At 49.4% G+C, this 18,278-nt stretch overlaps 1 protein-coding gene across 13 annotated transcripts; it reads left to right on the top strand.

The window, feature by feature from the left end:
* Positions 1 to 1,106: 1,106 nt before the first annotated feature.
* Positions 1,107 to 17,989, top strand: KRBA2 (KRAB-A domain containing 2). Of its 13 annotated transcripts, XR_006715306.1 has the most exons (5): positions 1,107 to 1,648; positions 1,928 to 2,030; positions 3,051 to 3,857; positions 5,146 to 7,598; positions 15,659 to 17,989. XR_006715306.1 is itself a non-coding variant. In XM_045490356.1 (4 exons), exons 3-4 carry the CDS (start codon positions 3,824 to 3,826, stop codon positions 6,399 to 6,401), a joined length of 1,290 nt encoding a protein of 429 aa, XP_045346312.1. In that variant the 5' UTR covers positions 1,107 to 1,308; positions 1,942 to 2,030; positions 3,051 to 3,823; the 3' UTR covers positions 6,402 to 7,300. The 13 variants fall into 13 exon arrangements, 12 of the variants coding, with proteins under 12 accessions (XP_045346312.1, XP_045346309.1, XP_045346311.1 ...); XM_045490356.1 differs by lacking the exon at positions 15,659 to 17,989 and having other exon boundaries at positions 1,107 to 1,308; positions 1,942 to 2,030; positions 5,146 to 7,300; XM_045490353.1 differs by lacking the exon at positions 15,659 to 17,989 and having other exon boundaries at positions 1,107 to 1,308; positions 5,146 to 7,300.
* The last annotated feature ends 289 nt before the right edge of the window (positions 17,990 to 18,278 follow it).

Here is an 18,278-nt window from a genome sequence, read left to right as displayed (position 1 = left end):
TAATTTCTGTGTGGTGCCTGGAGATACTACCTACTTCACAGGGGACCCGTTTTCAGGGAAGTTACGTGGCATTTGCCATCTGGAGGCAGGCCGCCCCTATCTTGTGGCTTGATTTACTCTTTGGGTTTTTTCATGTGAGCATCAGTTCTTTTAACAACTGGGATTTAACAATATTCTGAAATCAGGACTGCTAAGGTAGTGATTTTTTCTTTTCCTTTTTTTTTTTTTTTTCTTTTTTTTTCTGGAGTTGGCTCCATGCCCAGCATGTGGCTGGAACTCACAGCCCTGAGATAGTCACTCTGCATGGACTGAGCCAGCCCGGGGCCCCTCTTCATTTTTACAGCACGCAGTATTTGGGGGACATCATGGCTCATTGAGAAGAAGGCCTAGATAGGAAGCTGTGTGACATCCTGCCTCTTGAACCTGTCTCCTGTTATGTGCACGTCTATGTTGTAGTAGCCTATTTTTAAATTTCTTTCCTAAAAGTTAGATTGCCATTGGATTGAAAGTCTTGTCCGGAGGATAGGAGCTGCTAGGCTTTCCCAGCAGCGTCCAGCCCCCTGCCCCCTGCCCCAGGCTGTTTCCCTACAGTGAGAAGCTACAGGATCCCTGGCATGCCCCCGGACCCCCTTTACCAACCTGTTTTAATGCACTGGTGCCGCACGGAAGGGGGCCATTATACCAGAGTTTAACGAAACAAATCTTCGGGCTGCAGTTAGAAGTAAGCGCTGTCCATCTGAATGAAACGCAGGTTCTCGCGACCACATTAGTAGGTGGAGGCACTGCAGACACGGACGCCTCTGCCCTCATTTTAGATTAAGCTGCCGGACTCAGAATGCTGACTGCAAGTTGACTTCGCGAGTTGCAGGCTTTGCAACAACGTGGGAAAATAACCGGTTTTGCGGCGGGGGACCGGGCTCCGTGGCTTGTTCTGCCAAGGTCACGCGCATGCCGGCCTCGCGTATCCCTAGTCCCTGCCACCTCCCAACGACAGGTTGGGAGCCCGCATCCCGAGCGTGGAAAGGGTGCCGGCCGGCCCGCGGCGCCAAGGGCGGGGCTTCCGGCCGGCGCGGAGCAGCTTCCGGGGCGAGCGGCTTGAGGGACCGACTGGGCACGCGCGGGCGGGAGGAGAGACCGCGGCTGGACGCGGGGTGGGCGGTCCCCGACGCCGCGGCCCCAGGCAAATACCCCTCACCGCCCGGGCGTCCCGTCCTCCCCTCTGGCCTCGCGGGGTTGGCGGAGCGGGTCCGCGGCCGGGCCCGGGAGGGGCGGAGCCCGCGGGAGTGCGGGGAGGAAGGCCGCGCAGGGGTAGGTGGTGCCCGAACCAGGTCCCAGGAGGAGGTGGAGTGTCCGTGTTGGAAGGTGCGGGGACACTGGGCTTAGCGTTTTATCCGGCGTTACCGCCGAGTCTTCATCCGGAAACTGGTACCGCCGCTGTGACGGTGGAGGACACTGAAACCTCAGTAACTGCCGGAGGCAGACACACAGCGGGTGGCAGAGTCCTAAATTGAATTCCCACGCCGCCACCCTTGGCCCTCCCTCTGCACGGCCTCGCCGCTGCACCCGGACGGGAAGTGTTTGCAAACGTCCTTTGAGCATCTTTTGTCTCGGCTTTGTATTCCTTGGCCCTCCGAGCGAAAACAGCTAGGTGGATGGCCCAGCTCCTACCTGCTAGGTTGCGTGTACCTGAACCAGTCGCTACAAATACAAAGCGAAGGGCTCCGCTGAGTGCCCCGCCCCCAGGGAGGGGGGCGTGGCCATCAGCTGGAGTTGCCGAATGCATCGGGAAGCAGGCCGATTTGAGCTGGGGGTGACCCGGAAGATCAGTGAAAGGACGTTCCAGATCTGGGGCGCCAAAGCAAAGACTCACAGGTGGGTGAGGAAGGGAGGTGTTTCCAGTTTTCTCTAACCAAAGGTCATTTAGCAGTTTCCCCCCAACAGGCACAGATCGCACCGGGAAGCTGAACACAGTCCTTTCATGCTGCCGTGGAACAGGTGTTGAAAACCCAGATAGCCGCAGGGATGGGCAGGTAAACTGAACAAGGTAGCAGGTGGCTTAGGGACCCTGAGAAACAGGAGCGTGCAGACTGTTTAACGGGAGCTGCTGTCTCCACTCCAGCCAGTTGTTGCCAAGCAGCAAAGTTCCCAGCGTATCCAGATCTTCCCTTTTTCCAAGCACATCAGTCAAGAGGCTTCTGTGAAATCCCCCAATCTCTAAGTATAGGTAAATCGTTCTAATTAAAAAAAAAAAAAAAAAAAAAAAGTACATTGGGTAGACTAACCAAAGTAGGTCTGTTAGCCAAATGTGGTTTTTGGGCTGTGCCTCAGAATTTCCTGCTATAGTGTAAGGACCGTATCTCATATTAAAGACTGAGATTTTGCATCTTTTGATTATAAATTTTTTCCAGTCTGTCTTCTTTCTTTTACAAGCTGGAAATGAGGCCCTTTCTTCCTTTGCAGTCCCCTGAAGGGCCTCCTACAGCTGCCAGCGCAGCCACTCAATTTCGGAGAGACGCTGGTTTCAGTGAGGAGTCTGGAAGGCACTTTACTGGATCCCGTTGAATATCTTGCGGTTTTCAGGTCTGTTCTAAGGACCACTAAGGCTGTGAGATGACAACAGATACTCCTTCAGAAACAAAGCGCCATGTCCGGGATTAAATGAGACTGGTAGATGAAGCATACTTTGTTTTACTGCAGAACTTCTCAGAGCCTTTAGAACATCATCGTACACTGAGGATCTTGAGTTCAGACTCAAACAGCACTTGCAAACATTCTATTTCTTTACTACTAAAATGTGTGTCTTCCACATGTTTTAATTTGGATGTGTTCATTTAATAAAGGTCCTCTGTTTTTCCGCTCAAAAGAAGGCCATGAGTAAGGCAGTGGTTTTGTTGTCAGTAATGTCTTAGAATCAGGAATGTTCCACGGTCAACCAGTGATGCTGAGCGAGGGAGTTTGAAGCCTTTTTAGTGGAGAACCTTCAGGACCTCGGCTCAGCTAAGACCCTTGCTCAGAGCTCTGAACCCTTTTCATCTTTCTCTGCTTTTCAGGATTCTGCCCTATCCCTCAGCTCTGCATTTGATGGCTGGGATCCTGGGGATCTGGTTTTCCTCTGACTGTTGGCATTCCTGTTACCATCATATGAATTCTTCCCCCGGCCACATCACCATCCCACCATCTGGAGTTGTGCTAAGGAATCTGGGTTTAGACACTTGAGTATCAAGTTCTGTCCCTGAGGAATTCTCCGACCTTGGTGGACTGTGGACTCTGGGGTATCTCTTTTTGGCATGATACTCTCCTGACAAATCTGTACATAACGTATAATATTTCCATTTCTGGAAACACCCTGCTGCCTCAATTCAGAGCCATCAAGCCTGTACCCGAAAGTGTCTCCCAGCCTTGGGAGCACCCACGTTCATTTCAACTCACTGTTTTGTTTTGGTTTTTTTTTTTCCGGAAATATGTGGCTCGCAGCTCAGGCAATGTCAAAACAGCCCAGGCCTACAGACCTCCCAGGAGGACAGAACTTTTTTTTCTTACCCACGAAGCGGGACTCACGTGGTTGGATAGGAGACCTTGTCTTTATTTCCGGGATCTTCCATATAATATTCACATGACTTATGTGTCAAGTCATTTATGCTGGTGTGGCTTCATTCCAGGTAGCCTCCACTCCCCCTTCCCCAGTCCCGATGTGGCTGCCAGGAATGGTCCCTGTGGCTGCAGCTGGCATTGTCTCAAGAGGTAGCGACCTTTGGCGGGTATGACCGAAGACTAGAGGTGTTTGGAAGCCTCTGGAAGGACTGCTGAAGGGTGCAGGGACACAATGCTGGACAATTATGAGAGTGTGGTCACTCGGGGTAAGGACCCAGACTCTTCATTCGCTAATCCTGTGTATGGTCAACGGGAAAACCATCGTCGTAAAATTTCTTACCACCTTCTTCTCAATTCTCCTAAAGCGAGGACAGGCTCTTGGGCCACAAGAAACTGATTATGCTGATTGTGGAAAGGCTGAAGAGCCCTCTCTGCCGTGAACTTCAAGTTCAAAGTTTGCTGTTATCGTGTGATAACCTTCTACCAATGTTCTCCTGTTTATATTATCTTTAAAAAAAATTTTTTTAACATTTATTTATTTTTGAGAGACAGAGAGGGACAGAATGCAAGCCGTGGAGGGTCAGAGAGACGGAGACACAGGATCTGGAGCAGGCTCCAGGCTCTGAGCTGTCAGCACACAGCCTGATGCGGGACTCGAACCCACAAACTGTGAGATCGTGACCTGAACCAAAGTCAGATGCTCAACTGACTGAGCCGCCCAGGTGCCCCTCCTGTTTATATTATTTTAAAAGTTACTGAGGGAGGGGCACCTGGGTGGCTTAGTTGGTTGAGTGTCCAACTTCGGGTCAGGTCATGATCTCATGATTCATGGGTTCGAGCCCCGCGTCGGGCTCTGTGCTGACAGCTCAGGGCCTGGGGCCTGCTTTGAATTCTGTGTCTCCCTCTTTCTCTGCTGATCCCCTGCTTGCACTCTGTCTCTCTCTCTCTCTCTCAAAAATAAATACACATAAAAAGTTTTTTAAAAACAAACAAAAAAAGCTATTGAAGGAAGGTATTAGTCCACTGCCCTTAAGCATTTCCATTTATCCTGTGTCCTGTTCAATTAATGAAGACCAGTTAATCAGGTTTCCCCGTATGAGCTAACAGTTTCATTTCTTCTGTTTGCCTGAAATCTAAAATTACTCCATATTTGCATATATATCTTACTGATGTAAAATTCTTTTGACATGCCCTGGTTTTGGATGGTCTTCGTTGGCTTTTTAATTTTTTTTTAATTTTGAGAGAGGGAGAGAGAAATCTCAGGCAGTCTCCTTGCACAACACAGAGCCCAGTGTGGGGCTCGATCCCACTACTGTGAGTTCATGGCCTGAGCCGAAATCAAGAGTCAGACGCTTAACCGACTGAGCCACCCAGGCGCCCCTTGCTTGGCTTTTTGGTTGCCTTTTTCTGTTACTGCTTTGTACTATTATCGTGTTTTCTTTCTTCTACGTAGTAGTCTTCAAATATCAGATGGAAGAATGCAGAACTCTGGAGGGAAAGTCTTCCAGATGGAATATCAGTGAACTGAACTCTGTTTCTTTCTCCCTTTCCTAGGATCCTTCTTACAGCTCTCCATGATGCCCCAGAAAGCTGGAAATGACTCCCCTGCTGTTTCCAGCACAAGTGAAACGGAAATGGAGATAAGTAACATGAGAGAAAAGTTTCTTACAAGCGTGACAAAGTTAGTAGAAAGCAAAAGTTATAACAGCAAAGTATTTTCCAAAGAAAAGTACTTTCAAACAATAAAGGAAGTCAAAGAAGCCAAGGAAAAGGGGAAGAAGTCATCACGTGACTACCGCCGCGCAGCAAAATATGACGTGATCTCTGTGCGAGGCACGGAGAAGCTAATAGAGGCCGCTCACAGGGAACGTGATCGAATACGGTATTACGTACATAAGGAAGAGTTGTTTGACATTCTTCACGACACACACCTCAATATTGGACACGGTGGGCGGACACGGATGCTCAAGGAGCTACAAGGAAAATATGGGAATGTCACCAAAGAAGTCATTGTCTTGTACCTGACACTCTGTAAACAGTGCCACCAGAAGAACCCAGTGCCCAAGAGAGGTCTTGCGCCCAAGCCCATGCCTTTTAAGGACATCGACTCCAGATGCCAAGTTGAAGTACTTGACATGCAGTCAAATGCCGATGGTGAGTTCAAGTTTATTTTGTATTACCAGGACCACCTGACCAAGTTTATCATCTTACGACCGTTAAGAGCTAAACAGGCCCACGAGGTGGTCAGTGTCCTGTTGGATATTTTCACAATTCTCGGTACCCCTGGCATGTTAGAATCTGACAGCGGTGTAGAGTTCACAAACCAGGTTGTTAATGAGCTTAATGAGGTATGGCCGGAGCTGAAGATCGTCTGTGGTCAGCACCGCCCTGGCCAAGGCCAGGGCTCCCTGGAGCGAGCGAGCCATGACGTCAAGAACATGATACGTGCCTGGATGCAGAGTCACCGCTCACGCCGCTGGGCCGAAGGCCTGCGATTTGTGCAGCTGGCGAGGAATCAGGTGTTCGACGTTTCCTTGCAGCAAAGTCCATACGAAGCGATGTTTGGCTGTAAGGCCAAACTCGGCCTGTACTCCTCACACTTACCCCGCGAAACCGTGGCCGTGTTACAGACAGAGGAAGAGCTGGAAATTGCGGAAAAACAGCTAGAAAGCAGCCTTTGGATCAGGCAGGAAGAAAGGACTGAGATGGGAGCAGACAGATCTGATATGGATGAGGACATCGATCCCACGCCTCCGGAACCTACAGAGCCCAGCACCTCACAGGGGGCCCCAGGCCTCTTCTGCTGGTGAACGGGCGCCTGCTGGGTGCTGTCCAGCCATCTGAGAACTGTCGCCAGATTCCCCGGGGAAAGGAACATGAAGGCTGCGCTCTCCACAGTCGCTCACGTTGTCCACGGCAGTGCTTGCAACGAGGGGAAAAGCGGGCCGGGTCCGTAACGAATGACCACAAACTTAGCGGCTTAACAGCAATATACCCTTTGGCAGCTCTGGAGGCCAGAAGTTCAAGGTGTCGGCAGGGCTTGTTGCTTCTGGAAGCTCGGAGAGAATCCGTCCCGTGCCTTTCTCCTCTCCCTGGTGGCCGCTGGCAGTCCTCTGCGTTCCTTGGCTTCCTCGAGTCTCTGCCTCATCTTCCCGTGGAGCTTCGCCTGGCCTTTCCCCCTCTGTCTCTCTGTGATCTCCTTTTCTGTCTCTTGAAAGGACACCACGGCATACCAACCCCATGCCATTGGATTTAAGGTCCTCCCCTACCAGGGATGATCTCCTCTCGACATCCTCACCTTAATTGTATCTGCAAAGACCCTTTGTCCAAGTGAGGTCCAATTCACGGGTGTTGGGGGTTTGAACTTGGACATACCTTTCTTGGGACACAGTTCTACTAACTACAGCCAGTAGAAGAGTATTTCTGCCTGCAGAACCTGAACCGGTGGGGTCTTAAGTGCGGTGCCCTACGTACATCTAGTACGTATTCCTTCTGCCAAGCCCCCCTCCTCAGACAACATCCCGAAAGGTGGGGGCATCGGAGGAAAAGGTGTAGTGAGAAAAGAGAGCGGCCACCTCGGCATCTGAGCTCTATTTCCTGCTTCAAGAAGAACTGTATGTGCCACCCCTGCTGTCACAATGGCATGCGCAGGCAACTGTGACCTGCCTGAAGCCTATTTTAAAAGGTCAGAATTAAGGCATGGCTGGGATTTGGGTCTGCATCTGCCAGTGGTCTCTGCCTCAAGAATAGAAAAGCGTGTCTTTCTGGAGCAGGTCAGTGCGTTTCAGGAAGTGACCGGTAGCCAGGGAAGCAACCGGAGACCGGAGCAAAGTGCAGACGTTGGCCGGAGGTCACGGCTCCACCCAGAGGATGGAGCAAAGGCCAGTCTGGGTCACGGTTCAGAGTAGGGATCGCCAGCCTGGCCGAAGAGAACGATGATCCCCTGGATGTGTGTTCTGCTGTATTCCCAAGGCCCAGACGAATCCCTAGCCCATCAGAGGTGTTCGGTAAGGATTTGTTGTGGGAACAGGAGATTCTGCAGAGACGGGTACTGGGAAGGAGGGGCCTGAAGTCGTCATTCTCCCGGGCACCCTTCCTGCATGTCCTGGAGCCATCCGAACGAAGCCCATTCTGCTCACCCCCTAGTGCCAGGTTCCTCCGTGAGGGGCGGCACCGACCCCCGCCTGCAAGAGGGGAGACACTGCCCGCCTAGTGACACTGGGTGCTTGTGAGAGCCCGTGAGACAATGTGCATGAAGGGGCTTTCTCTGAACACCCAAGTGGGAGTTGTCCCTGCCCCCAGCAGATCCCACCCTCACGTGAAAGCCGGAGACCTCCCCCATTCCTTCGCTGGTTAAACATTGCCGCGATGGGTATCCAGGGAGGCCACGTTATCCCTAGAAAGGAGGTGATACCATTTTGCAGCTTGTTTGGTGGGAGGGGGATCTTGCTCTGTCTTTGGCCAGGACCTCACTCTCCATTGCCCCTTTGTCACTCGGCCCGGCCGGGGTGGGGATCTGGGAGGCCGAGCTTTCTAATGTTACCGCCCCTCCCCCATACTGACCGACTACCTCCTCGTTGCCCGCAAGCCAGGAGCCACATGGTCAACTCGTGTAGGTGAGAGGTGAGGTGAGCCACGGCATCGCTGGCTTCCTGGGGCGGTGGGGGAGGGCGCCCCAGAATACGTGCACGTGCATTTCCGGCCCATTGCTAAAGACTGGCCCGTGAAGTCAGAAAATGAATCCAGGCTGGAAACCGACCTCTGTGTCTTGAAGAATTTGTGATGGGGCACCTGGGTGGCTCCATTGGTTGAGCCTCTGACTTTGGCTCAGGTCGTGATCTCACGGTTCAACGCGGTTCGTGGGTTCAAGCCAGCGTCACACTGGCTCTCAAAAATAAATGAACGTTGAAAAAAAATTTAACATGCAAAAAGAAAAAAAAAGAAAAAAAGAATTTGTGATAAAAGCGACATTCCACATCTGTGGGGAGGAGTTCTATTATTCAGTTAATGGTGCTGGATCAATTAGCTATCCATCAGGGAAATGTGAAGCCTGATTCTTCAGCAAAACACAAAACTATAAAAATATGGGGGAGGGGAAAACGGAGGGTTTTTGTGATCTCGGGATGGGGAAAGCCTTTGCGAGCAACGTGTGAACTTCAAACGCCATAAAAGAAAGTTAACCTACTTCCCCTAATGAACAGTTCAAATGGCTATAGAAAATAATGCCATTTGAAACATGAAAAGATAAATGACATCGGGAGAAAAAATTTGCAACACTTAAAACACGTAAGGCATTGGGGCGCCTGGGTGGCTCGGTTAAGCGGCCAACTTCGGCTCAGGTCATGATCTTGCGGTCCGTGAGTTCGAGCCCCGCGTCGGGCTCTGTGCTGACAGCTCAGAGCCTGGAGCCTGTTTCGGGTTCTGTGTCTCCCTCTCTCTGACCCTTCCCCATTCATGCTCTGTCTCTCTCTGTCTCAAAAATAAATAAACATTAAAAAAAAAAAAAAACACGTAAGGCATTAATTTTTAAAAGCGTACTTAGAAATTATTAGTGAAAAGAGCAGCCAATAGAAAGCGAGCAAAGGCTAACCACGGAAGAAAAATCCGCCGGTAGTTCTGCTTTAATGCCGTGCCTGCGTGTGGCTGTGGTGTGATGGGAGACCCCGTGGCTTGGAATCAGATCCGGGCTGTCAGCTTAATGTTTATTTTGAGAGAGAAAGTGCCACGGGGGACAGGCAGAGAGAATCTCAGGCAGGGGGATTCGATCCGGGGTTCGATGCCACAACCGTGAGATCACGACCTGAGCCGAAATCAAGAGTCAGACGCTCAACCGACTGAGCCACCCAGGCGCCCCTGGGCTGTCTGTTTAGATGCAACAGACTCCAGTTATTTGACGGTTTTTACTTTTTCCATTGTGCACACGGGAGAAGGGAGAAGTGCCTGGTGCTTCTATATTTAACAAACCTGACTGGTAAGGAGATACAGTAATTGCTCCCTTATTTTCAAGGCAGCTGTATTCGTTTCCTGGGGCTGCCCTAACAAACGGGGGCAGGGGGGTGCTTCAACAACAGAAATGGATCGTGTCACAGTTCTGGAAGCCAGAAGTCCCAAGATCGAGGTGCCAGCAGGTTTGGTTCCTTCCCAGGGCCGTGAGGGAGACTTCGCGTCTCTCCTAGCTTCTGGTAGACTCGGGTGTTCCTTGACTTGCAGATGACATTCTCTCTGTGCCTTCGCATTTGTATGTGTCTGTCTCCCTCCGTGTCCAAGAGCCCCCGTCTTACGAGGACCCTGTTGTGTAGGATGAGAGCCCACCCTAGTGATGTCCTTTTAACTCCATCTTCTGCCTCCTTATTTGGAAATAAGGTCACATTCAAAACTACTGGGAGGTATGACTGCAACCTTTTTGGGAGGGGTGAGGGGGACAGAGTTCAGCCTGTAGCAGCAACCAATCAGAAGGACTGTCGATTTCAGAGGTAATTTTTAGGAGATGTAGCAACAATTTCTTAAGTCTCGGAAGGCTTACAAAGTCCCTGTGTTCCAATAACACTTGCAAGAGCAGATTATTTTAGCGGAAAACAGAAAAAAGTTGACAACCAGTTACCAACGTTCACGCAAGTCTTGGTTGTGCACAGGAGAAGCCGATGGAGATTCTTAGGGAAGATACCTTGTCCAACTGGATTATTTGGCTCAGTTTTACGATGCAACACGGCACCTACCTCCACACCTAGTGGAGGGAGGAAACGTTGCCGTATCTTTCGGAGACTCTTCGTTACTTACGAAGACTTGCATTTTTCAGCCTCATCTCTAGAATTCTGTTAAGAGGCCTGTGAAATTCCATTTTACTAGAAAATACAATGGACAGTGGGCTAAAAAAAAATTCACTTAACAGCCTCTTGAACTCCAAGCTTAACTGTGAAACGGAGCAGGTAATAATCCCAACCTCAGGTGCTCACTGCCCCTGGTACCACCATGGCAAGCACTGAGTCCCATATAGAATTGCTGAATCAGTATGTCATACACCTGAAACGAGTGTCACATTGTAAGTTGATGATGCTTCAGTTAAAAAAGTATTTGTGGGGGTGCCTGGGTGGCTTAGTTAAGCGTCCGACTTCAGCTCAGGTCATGATCTCACAGTCCGTGAGTTCGAGCCCCACATCGAGCTCTGTGCTGACAGCTCAGAGCCCAGACCCTACCGTCTCCCTCTGTCTCTGCCCCTACCCCGCTCACTTTCTGTGTCTCAAAAATAAACATTGGAAAAAATTTTTTTAAGTATTTGTTGAACGATAATCCGCACCTCACAGAGCTGTGATGAGGTTTATAAGAGGGCATTATGGGTATTTGTCGGCACAGGGCTCAGTGCCCAGCCCTCGGCCACTGTCCCTCTGCCTGTTAGCATGCGTGGCCACATTCTCAAGCCACAGTTGGCCCTGGAACACTGGCTCGGGATCTCCTTCACCCTTCGAGGTCGAGCGCACCCCTGCAGCTCGCCTACCCTCGAGTTCCGAAGTGCGCTGGCAAAAGCTATTCTGCTCAAGTACACTTCTGCCTTTTTGTGGGTTTTTAGGGTTTTTTTTTTTTTTTTTTGGCAAGCTTTTTCGGTTTGTTTTTGGCAGCAAGAACATTTAACATGAGATCTACCCTCTTGACAAAATTTGTAAGTGCGCAATATGCTATTGTTAACTAGAGGCAAGATATACAGATCTCTAGAATTTAATCATCTTGCTTAACTGAAACTTTATCCCCCCACTGAATAGCAGCCCCCACTCCCCCTCCCCCCAATCCCTGGCGACCCCCGTTCTGCCCTCTGCTTCTCTGTGCATGACCATTTCGGGTACCTCACATAAGCAGAATCATGCAGTATTTGCCTTTGTGTGACTGGCTTATTTAAACTTAATGCCCTCAAGGTTCATCCGCATTGTCAACTATGGCACGATGCTTCTTTGTGAGGCAGAATAAACCACTGCGGGTATATAGTACATTTCTCTTTATCATTCATCCATCGGTGGACATTTGAGTTGTCTCCACATCTTGGCTGTTGTGAATAATACTGCAGTGAACTTGGGCGTGCAGATCTCTTTTCCAGATCGTGATTTCAACTCTTGGATAAATTTGTAGGAGTGGGGGCGCCTGGGTGGACCAGTCTGTGCTGCCAGCTCAGAGCCTGGAGCCTGCTTCAGATCCTGTGTCCTCTCTCTCTGCCCCTCCCCTGCTTCTCTCTCTCTCTCTCTCTCTCATTCTCTCTCTCTCTCTCTCTGAAAAATAAGCATTTAAAAGAAAATCTGTAGCCGTGGGATTGCTGGGCATATGCTATATCTGTATTTAATTATTTTAGGAACCTGCATGCTGTCTTCCACGGTGGCTACACCATCCTACATTTCTACCAGCAGTGTGCCAGAGTTCCAATTTCTCTGCATGCTCACCAACACTTGTTACCTTTTGGGCTTTATCGATAATAACATTCCTAACAGGGGTGTGGTGATACCTGCTTGTGGCCTTCAGTTGCGTTTCCCTGGTGACCGGTGATGTTGGGCGTCGTCTCATATACCTGTTGACCATTTGTATGTCTTTCTGGAGAAATGCCTATTCAAGTCCTTGGCCTGTTTTTTTAATTGGGCTATTAGGGAGGTTTTTTTGCTTCGAGTTGAAGGCGCTGCTTACATTGTTTGGATATTAACCCTTTATCAGATGTTTTCTTCCATTCCGTAGTTTGCCTTTTTTCTCAGTCCTCCGCTCTGCAGACACTTACGAGTTTGATGTAGTCTCCCTTGTCTATTTTTTGCTTTCGTTGTCTGTGCTTTTGGTGTCATACCCAAGAAATCACTGCCAAGTCCAAAGTCATGAAGCGCTCCTTCTGTGTGTTCTTCTGGGAGCTTTCTAGTCCCGGGTCTGAACATTTACATATTTAATCCATTCGTTTCTGCTGTATATGTATTTCTTTGAGAGAGAGAGTAAGCAGGAGAGAGGGGCAGAGGGAGAGAAAGAATTATTAAGCAGGCTCCACACTCAACACAGAGCCCAACCCTGGGGTCATGACTTGGACCCAAATCAAGAGTCAGACACTCAAATGACTGAGCCACCGAGGGGCCCCACTCACTTCTGCTCTTAACAGAGAAAAAAAAAACAAAAACACAAAAGCTTATTTTCCAGCAAGGCATTCCTCCCATGTGTGGAAGTGCTTTAAACATTAGAAAGGGTTTCTAGAAAGCATCACAGCTGCTAAATGGTATGTGCTACGTTTTACCCTCCCAAAGGTCACCAGGGTACCCCCATTTCCTAGCCCGTGTCTCCTTCGCAGTCCAAACCATCTTGACTTCTTTGGGACGTTAAATTCACTTCAGCTCGCATCCCGCCTTCTTTCTGGTTTCCACGAAGTGGAACTCTAGTGGGTTTTGTCCTCCTCGGGGTCACTCATTCATTCCTCCCTCGCTGCTACGCTCCTATCCCCACTGAGATCCTGTGCTCCAAAATGCTATAAAAGATACACTGGGAAGAGCTTGTTGGCACAAACGTGGATTTCAGTGGAGCAGTGCCAGCCCCAAAGTGCTCACCTGACAGGAACGGGGCAAGGTTTTTACAGGGAAGTCACCAAAGCAAAGGGAAACAGTTATTTCAGTGGTTAGGGCTTAAGCAGTTGCCTTATTTGGGCTCCGTGTGATGGGTTGTTCTTAAGTTTCACTTTCCTGGATTTGAGCGCTTTGGCTCTGGCTTAAGTTTGGTTTGCTTATGTGGGCTACCAAGGTGTTAGAGCCATCCCCAATCTAATGGCCTCCTTGTTTGGACGCTTTTAGCAATATCCTCTGCGTTCCTGAATTCTATTAATGGCGCCATGGGGTCACCTAAGGTAGAAACTTCAGTCTCCCCAGGAACTCATTCTTCCTCACTGCCCATCGTCAATCGTTGGCAGGTCATGTTTTCCAGACATGGATGCAACCTATATCTATAATGCTTGCCCTTCTAGACCCCTGTCAAGAGAGAGATTTTGTCGGGGCGCCTGGGTGGCCCAGTTGGTTGAGTCTTCGGCTCAGGTCATGATCTCACGGTTCGTGAACTCAAGCCCCACGTCGGGTCCTGTGCTGACAGCTTGGAGCCCGGAGCCTGCTTGGGATTCTGTGTCTCCCTCTCTCTCTGCCGCTCCCCTGCTTGCTCTCTCTCTCTCTCTCTCTCTCTCTCTCTTTCTCTCTCAAAACTGTATAAACATTTAAAAGAGAGAGAGAGCCTAGATAGACCTGCCTTCCTGCCTTGACCGAGAAAATAGAGAAGGAGTAGTGATATTTGTCTTCCGAGATGAAGTCACAAAAATACCACCTCATTGTTTTGGAATGCTCATTCTTGGAACCCACTCGCTATGCCGTAAGGAAGCCCAAGCTCTTCCTGTGGAAAGGCTCACTTGGAAAGGAACCAACGTCCCCAGCCTTCAGCCCCGGCTAAGCTTAGTCAATAGCCAGAACGAACTTTCCAACCGTGTGAGTAAGCCATCTTGGAAAGAGGACCCTCCAGCCCCTCACTGATCTTCCTCCAGATGACGCCGTATGGAACAGAGACCAGCCCTGGCCAAATTGCGGATTCATACGAAAAATATGAATTTTTAAGCTACTAAATTTGCAGGTGGCTTGTTACATAGTAGTGGATAGCTGGTGTACTAACCCTGAAATGTCTCAATTCCGTTACCGCCTCTCCATTCCCACAGGTCAGGCCCCCATCACCCCCTTCATTAAGAGACAATCTGCCTAATGAATCTGTGGAAGTAGAGGCCTGCTCACAATAATAGTAAACACGACTGAATGCGAATTTAGCTACAATGCTAAGCGCTTTGAATAGATTATGTTGTTTAATCCTTACAATCCTACCAAGTGCTTTGAAGCTGAAGGAATAAGTTTAAGTAGCAAAGTAACTTAAGGACCTAATTCCTTTCTTTTACAGAGGAGGAAATGATGCTCAGAAAGGTTAAGAACTAGCCCCAAATTCAAACCCAAGTCTTTCCAAGTCCAAGGTCAGGTCTTAAATCCACCTTCCTTGCTCACAACTGGCTAGCGGCACCCGTTGCTTCTGGGAAAATGACTTAAACCTGACTCTAAACTTGGTGTGCAAGTTGGGAAAGGGTGTGGTCCTAACGTGTACACAACGTGTAGCTTTGGTGCTGTGGCCTGTGAATTTTCCCGTTGCACTTGTCGTATGCGGGGTGGCGGGAAGAAAGGCTGGCAGCCAGTCTAGGCACTGGCCCTAGTCACTTACACTTGCCAGGACTTGGTTTCCTCAACCAGAGAGAGACTAGGGCCACCTGGGTGGCTCAGTTGGTTAAGTGTCCGACTCTTGATTTCACCTCGGGTTACGATCTGACGGTTCGTGAGTTCAAGCCGCGTGTCTGTCTCTGTGCTGACAGCGTGGAGCCTGCTTGGGATTCTGTCTCTCTTCCCCTCCCCTGCACACACACACACACACACACACACACTCGCGCTCGCTCGCTCTCTCAAATAAATAAACGTTAAAAAAAACATAAAACAGACAATTGAACCAGCTCATATTAGAGTTCTCTTCCAGCTCTGACTCTGTGTAATGTGGAAACTGGCCTCTTGTACGTTTGTGCTTCCTGCCTCTCCGAGAACCCCAACCCCTGAGCTCCCCGTCGGGGCTCATGTCCCCACTTCTGGGAACATGGCAGACTCAGAGACAGATGCTTTAGCGAATGTTCTCCATGCACCACTTTGCCGGAACTAGCTTTAGGTCGGGGAATAAAACCTTTTCCGCAGCTCTCAGAGAAGACACTGTTCCCAGTGGTTTTGTGAAGCTAAGCTCTGGAGGAGGAAGGGAAGGAGCCTGAGAACCTGACTCACACACTTGCTTCCCAGCTCTTCTGCATGGTTTTCGGACATCAGTGCAACAGACCCTGAAAGCAGGGTTTGCCAAAGCCAAGTTCGGTCACTGTGTAGGCTACTACCTCTGCACAGTTACCTTAACCTTTTCCTGTTCCGTGGCTTCGGGTTGTAGAATTCTAAGGGGGAGGTTTCGAAGGGCTTGTTTTTAGATGTTACTTACACACCTTTCCGCTCGATTTGTGAGCATTTTCCAGAAGTCCGTTTAAAACCTGAGATGCTTTTACATATGAAGGAGCGAGTCTTGTTCAGAACGTTAACCGATGGCAGAATCCCAGGAATCGTCTTCTGAATTTTGTCCGGAATTCTACCCCTTTGAATTTATTGAAATGCGGTTTCTCTTTTAGTTCCTGGTTCCTTTTATTGTTTTTATCTTGGCGCTAATCTTTGTTTACCCAGGTTCTGACATTTTTACTCCAGAATTAATTACCCCAGATGGTCTACTCTCCCGTGTTTTCCCAGCAAACAAAGTGGGCAGGAAGTGTGAGTTTCCTGAGCAAATTGCCTTTCTGTTTCAGTAGGAGGCTTGGTCTTTTAGAAACTTGTTTATTTTGTGTCTACTTTTGTTATTTCTAATTGATAAGAAACAATTTTTTTCAGTTTGGATCTAGTTAGATTTTTCCTTTTTCCATTTGAAATTTAGTCTTAATATTTTGCCCTTTGCTTCCCTGAGTCTCCTTCGTAGTATCCACCGTTGTGTTGAATTTGAACCGCGACACCGGCTCTGTTGACGAGCTCCTTGCTCAAAATAGCTTCTCCACACCTAGAACTTTGGCCTCAGATTTCTGGTCACTTTCAGCCACTTCCCTTGACGTGACAACATAAGCGATCAGCAGGTGAGCTCTTGTGAGCCTTGCCTCTTGGGGTTTCGCACAGATGGGTCACCCCTAGCTTTGGTGAGTCATTCAGTGGCCCCCTCTCCCCTCCCCTCCCCTCCCCTCCCTTCCACCTCAGCACTGAGTACAGCAGTACACACTTCTCTGAAGGACATCACCTCTCTTTCCGCCTTCCTCCTGATGCGACAGCAGGAACCCTGGAAATGGCTGCCTTAAATGTAGGGACCCTAGGATCTGGCCTCCACGCACAACCCAGATCACCAGGAATAACCCAGTCCTGAAACACTGCCCCTCTGCCCGAACCGGGATTGGGCCGGGCCGGATGCCGGGAAGCTTCTCCAGATGCAGCCACTTTCTGTGGCAGGAAGAGGGAGGGCCTCCCCGCAATCTGTCGTCAGGCTCGGCTTGTCCTCTTCCATCCCTCCTCACACCCTCTACTTCCCTGGCCTGTCGCTTTCATCCATCCCTCCAGTGTCTAGAGACACAACTGTGTGCCGGGCTCATGCTCGTCTTCGGAGGCACCCTCCCGTAAGGGGTCATGGTAATGCGCCCAGTGCCGAAATGGAGACGCGGCAGAGACGTCTGGGTCTGTGAAGGGTTGCTCAGTGCACGCCCCGCACAGAGGCCGTGTAAGCGGAGTGTGGAAAAGATGGTTTGCAGCTCGCTCACCAATGTTCTCCGTTCCGCCCACTTTGGATCAGAGGACTTCTTACAGGAGAAATCCGATTGGCCGGACACCGCCTTCACCCAGTGATCAAGTTAACACCCCCGCCCCCGCCCCCGTATTCGTACAGCACCACAACATTTCCATGCTGTTTCTACCCAAAATACAGTACCTGAATCTACTTATGAAGAAACAAGAGAGAAGCCCGGATTGAGGGCTTACAAAACAGCTGGTCTGTACTCTTCAAAAATTCAAAAAGGCCAAAGTTACAAAAGACAAAGACTAAAGGGGGGGAAAGAGAGGGAGGGAGGGAGGGAGGAAGGAAGGAAGGAAGGAAGGAAGGAAGGAAGGAAGGAAGACCAAGGAACTGTCCCAGTTCCAGGACTTTCTTTTGCTATCATGGACATCACTGGGACAACAGGCCGGATCTGACTATTGTCTGAAGGTTATAGTGTTTTATCAGGGTTAATCTCCTGATCTTGAGAATTGTACTATGGTTATGTAAGAGTCTCTAGGAAATACACACTAGAGTATCTGAGGGTAAAGGGGCATCGTGTCTGTAATTTATTCTCAAACGGTAGAGAAAAAGTTGTGTGTGTGTGGAGAGGAGGCTGGGGGAGATAAAGACAATGTAATAACGTTAACGTGCAGGGAAATCTGGTTGAAGAGTATATAGGAATTCCTTGTACTGCTCTTGCAACTTTCCTGTAAGTCTGAAATGATGTCTAAAAAAGAATTTCCGGGGTGGTCCCTGGAGGGTTCACTTGGTGAAGCATCCAGCTCTTGGTTTTGGCTCAGGTCATAATCTCACGGTGTGTGGGTTCGAGCCCCGTGTCGGGACCTTGTGCTGACAGCTCGGAGCCTGGAGCCTGCTTCGGATTCTGTGTGTGTGTGTCTCTCTCTGCCCCTCTCTTGCTCCCACTCTGTCTGTCTGTCTGTCTGTCTCTCTCTCAAAAATAAACACTAAAAAATTTTTTAATGAAATAAAATTGTGAAAATAAAGTTTCTCTAGTGATTCTGACATCAGACATTTATTGTTATCTCTTGTGCAAAACCAGCAGCTTCTCCAAGCCTTGCCATCTGGTCGTCATTGGAGCCAAGGTCCGCAAATCCCAGCTCTATGGGAAATGCAGTTGTCTTTGTGGGATGGAGTGACTTTAGCTTCCCCGCAGCTCTCTCTCTTTCCCTTTTAGCCAAGAGGGTTGTTTGTGTCAGCCAGAAGAGCCTCAGTTATGCTGAGGGAATAAAGAACCCTAAAATCTTTTTTTTTTTTAACTTTTTAAATATTTATTTTTGAGAGAGAGCACGAGCTGGGAG

Source organism: Leopardus geoffroyi, chromosome E1 (genome assembly GCF_018350155.1).
Source record: "Leopardus geoffroyi isolate Oge1 chromosome E1, O.geoffroyi_Oge1_pat1.0, whole genome shotgun sequence".
Taxonomy (NCBI): Eukaryota; Metazoa; Chordata; class Mammalia; order Carnivora; family Felidae; genus Leopardus; species Leopardus geoffroyi.
This window is presented reverse-complemented; position numbering and strand designations above follow the sequence as displayed.

Coding starts and splice junctions, on each gene's coding strand:
- KRBA2 (XM_045490356.1), top strand. CDS start 3,824: ATGCTGGACAATTATGAGAGTGTGGTCACTCGGG. Junction 3,858..5,145: donor TGAGAGTGTGGTCACTCGGG/GTAAGGACCCAG, acceptor TCCCTTTCCTAG/GATCCTTCTTACAGCTCTCC.